We start from the raw sequence: 4593 nt of genomic DNA on the forward strand, positions 1-4593 counted from the left end.
AATTATTTTATAATTTATGTGTAATCTTGGAATGGGTTTCTAGTGAGGTTCATTGTATTGGGTTATACGAACTTTTGGCTTGTAATTGTTGTAAGGATAAAATTATTCATTAGATTGTCCACTCTTCTGGTGCTCTTCCTTACCGAAGTATTCCTCATTCTCTTCCTTGTGCTAAGACCCGCCTGTAGTGGTATGTGGATAGGAGGTTGTGGAAAATAAAGAGTTCTACCTAAGAGGTGCCTTGGTTTGCAGATTTTTTGGTATTTGGCCTTCTCTTCAGGATTTCCATGCTTGGGTTGTGGATTCTTGGTAGCTCCTTGGGGTGGGGAAGATCAAGATTTTTCCATTGTGCTAAAGGATTCTTCATTGCTTCCTTTTCTTCCTTGGAAGAGAGGAACTTGGTTTTGGATAGAGTTTGGGCTTGGGGTGAGTATCCTCTTTCTCTTACGCCTTATTCTTCTTCTTTCAACCCCCTTTCTGAACCTTTGAATATGCATCCTATCTAGGTGCAACTTCCAAATCTTCCTCTCTAATTTTTGGAGATGACTTTCTTTCAAGACATAGGTAATTCTATTGGCTAGTTCTTTAAGGTTGATGAGCTTCTTGTTAGTATGGAACACTCTACATGTATGCTCTCTTTTTGGTGGATGTTGATCTCTCTTTGCCCCTTCATGGTGAGATGATTTTGATGGTGGATAATTGACCTTGGTATCGCCCTATGGATTATGAGGGCATCCATTTCCACTGTCACTGTTGCTTTGCTATTGGGCATTTGGTTTTGACCCACTCTTTGGGTTGCCAGAAAAGCCATGCTACTTGGTGGAAGAATGTTTGGAATGATCACTTGATGGTTGAGGATTTGACTCATGGTTGCCACTTCCCAAGATTCTGAGGAGTGCCCTATCATGGAGCTTGTGGTCCCTTATATGGTTCTTTTTTTGGTAATTTCTTTATTTTTCTCTTATTGTTGCTCCTCTAGCTACCACTCCTCCTACTGTAGCTAGTCATGCCTCTCCCCCTCTCCTTCAATTCTCCTCCTTTTGACATCTATTCTCCCTATGGTGAGTTCTCCTCCTCTTATTCCCCCTCTTGGTGGAAGTTCATAGGACAACATTGCCTAGACGCTTGTTTGTAGATAGATGAAAAGTCCTAGTATCTCTTCTCCTCTTCTTTCATCTATTCTTAAAGTGTAGTTCTTTTTCAAGGGTTGAGACCCTTGTTTCCTATCAATTCTTAGATCTAGTTTAAAAGCTCTTGTTTTTTGCCATTTCACCCCTCACGAGACCCCTCTCTACCACTTGTTTGGATATTATGTACGGGTTCGGGCCCTCTCTTGCTTTATCTAATCAGAATTTGGTCTAATAATTTGGATCAATAAGGCATAATTTATTTATAGATATTTGTTGTGTATGTTCTATTATCAATTATTTAATTAGATATAGATGCAAGTAACTTAGATCTAGTGGTTAAGGTTACATGGTATGATAGTATTTTATTAGTGCCTCCATCCATAACTATATTATTTCTACATCAATCTAGTCACTATTATTTCACTTTGTATTACTTTATCCTACTCAAAATCTTACCTTCTTAATACATCCTACTTTAATTTAAACTATTCACATCTTCATTATCCTACTGTATTTCATCCTAGACATATTGTTCATGATCTTCACCCTTTTTCTTTCCTCCATATCAATTATATTATCATTTTTCCTATTTTAATTCTTGTTATTTCTAATTAATTTCCTTCATTACATTATGTCACACACATTATATCTTTGTTTATATTCTATTCTTTAGTTAAATCTATTTGCATTACACCTTTCTTAATGCCCAAAATTTTATCATGCATTATATCTCATATTGTTTATGTTCATTTTTTGTATTGTTATAGAATATATTTGAATCTTATGGTTCTATATCCAAGTTCATATTTAAATACACATTGAAATCATAATAGAAGTGATACGAATAAATATCAAAGAAATAATTTGGAAGAATATTATCCTAGGAAAAACCCTTTTGGATAAAAATAATAATTTTCAATTGTAGATCCCACTATATTAACTATAAAAAGCTTACAATACAATGAGATGCCCAAACAAATTATTTAGTGCATCAATGAGAACATATTGATAGCTAATCCCACAATCAAAACTTGCAATACATCCAATACACCTTTATGCAAGGCCATCCAAAAGGTGTATCCAAGTCACGATTAAGATGACCATTCAAACCCAACCAAAATCTTCATGCATAAAGTTATAACACCCATGTTTGGATATGATATTATAATACTAAAAATGATGATCTACTAATATCCTTGGGTTGTCCTTAAATTATCCAAGATGCTCTCTATTCAAAGTTTTTTTCGACATACAAGCTAAAAACAAAGGATTCTATTTCCTAAAAAGGTCAATTAAAAAGTGAAAAAATAGAATATGAGGTGAGAAGACTAAATCAATAATACGACCCAATTTAGAAAGTGCAACCTGGTCCATATAAACAATCTAAAAAATGCATATCTTATTACTAATGTGATGGATATAACATATTTGGATATAATAAATTAATGCTAGAGCCATTTTATATATAAAATAAGACGAATTGAACAATAAGACGAAATGAAAAATAAATATAAAACAAAGACTAAAAATACATAACATGAAATCTTAAAAATGATAAGATTTAAGGGGATTTAAAAAAAAATTATATTTGAAGTTTGATTTTTATCTTTCCTCAATTGAACATAATAACATACATCTAATGGATTGCTTCAAGCCATTTCAAATCTTTTATATAAGAAATCAATTAGTTCTTTTTAGTCTTGTTTCAAGGGGTAAAAAGAAAAATGGAGTACACCCTCATTACAAATTATTAATTTAAATTTAACGTAAAAAAATTTAGACAAAAAAAAAATGAGAATGACTATCTAGCTTCTAGAATGCATCAAACATCTCTTATAATGTATAAAAGATAATGATGTCTTGATGCATTAGAAAGACTAAATAGCTGCTACACCCTTATTATTAGTTTAAAGAAAATCCTATACCAAAAAATAAACAATCTGAGAATACACAAAAAAATGAAACAATCTGAATATAGGTAGAATACAATGAACTCAATCACACAGGTCCATGGAATTTATACATAGATTAACTTTATGAAATTTACAGAGCTAACAACAATTGATAAAATTCTGTGCAAAAACTTTATGCACCAATTCATATAACCTCTGTATCCAAATTGGTATATAACGCCAGCACAGACTCATATTACAACAGAGCCGGCTGTTGAAAACCTCCATTACTACTACTTTTAACAACAACAATAAGAAAAATAAACACAAGTTTTTTTTTCCCTCTAGAGCCCACAACCACCACCCTTGCATCTCCCTTCCAACGTATTCTTAGCCGGTCGATCTGACCTGCTGCACATCCATGCATTCTGGCTCTTCGTCTTACCTGACTGGCTGCGCCAGTTTTTTCCAGCGCCGCCGGTCACCGGACTTCCAGTCTCATACTTGGCCCTTCTTTCTGCACTCTTCTTGATAAACTCAGAGTAGAAATCCAAGCCGCCATTTTGAGAGGCAGCGTTGGAAAACATTCCAGACCTGAGGGCAAGGATTACAATGATAATGTTTAAGAGAAAGAACATGCAGGAGGGGCTCCCCCATATGACCCACAGCTCTGGCTCTACAACTCCAGAGAAGAGGCCCTGAGGGGGCTTTACTGTTTCAAGCAGCACAAACCATATGACCATCACTATAATATACCCACTATATGTCTTCCTCTTTCTTGTTTTCTTGCCTTTCTTCTCTGCAACCACTCCTCCATCACCACCACCACCAGTCGAAGCACCACCACCACCAGCAGTCGAAGCATCGCCACCGCCACCGCCACCACCACCACCAGTCGAAATATCACCACCGCCGCCGTCACCACCACTACCACCACCAGTCGAAGTATCACCACCACTACCACCACCACTATCACCATCAGTTGAAGAATTGCCACCACCATCACCGCCGCCACTAACACTACCACCAGCACCACCGCTACCACAATCACTGATCTTCTCAAACTTAGCCATTTTTTTGAGGCAGTAGAAGAGAAAATCCTCCACACAGAGACACAGAAAACAATGGAGTTGATGAAATTGGGGGTGAGGAAAAGAGGAGTATAAAAGATGTTGAGAAGGCCCCCACTCAATTATTTTGCTGCTTTTGGTGGGCATAGCTTTTCTACTGTTCATCTGGCTTTTGGTATAAGACTTACACGTAAAAGTAAACTTTCATTTTCCTTTTCATAATTTTGATTTTGAGCTGGCACCTTCATGGGCTCTGATTATAAAGGTGACCGACCATCTGTTATTTTACCCTAGTTAAAAGGAGATTATTCATTGCTTTTATATACACTTTTCATTGAAACGAAATATTGAGGGTTTTGAGTTTTGAGAGTAGTATGAAAGAAAAATATTTTCGGTGGCTATTTTAATCATCATTTAGTTTGTGATAAAATTAGAATTGTTTGTAAGCGTTGATGATAATTATGTAAAAATATTTGGGAGGGTTATTTTAATCATCGTTTA

The 4593-nt window shown here is 35.6% G+C and overlaps 1 protein-coding gene across 1 annotated transcript; it reads right to left on the reverse strand.

Moving 5' to 3' along the window:
• Positions 1-3366: 3366 nt before the first annotated feature.
• LOC131079632 (uncharacterized) lies at positions 3367-4095 on the reverse strand. Its single transcript, XM_058017638.1, has one exon. The coding sequence runs from the start codon at positions 4093-4095 to the stop codon at positions 3367-3369; it is 729 nt and encodes a 242-aa protein (XP_057873621.1).
• Between the last annotated feature and the right edge of the window lie 498 nt (positions 4096-4593).

This window comes from Cryptomeria japonica, chromosome 8, assembly GCF_030272615.1.
Source record: "Cryptomeria japonica chromosome 8, Sugi_1.0, whole genome shotgun sequence".
Classification (NCBI taxonomy): Eukaryota; Viridiplantae; Streptophyta; class Pinopsida; order Cupressales; family Cupressaceae; genus Cryptomeria; species Cryptomeria japonica.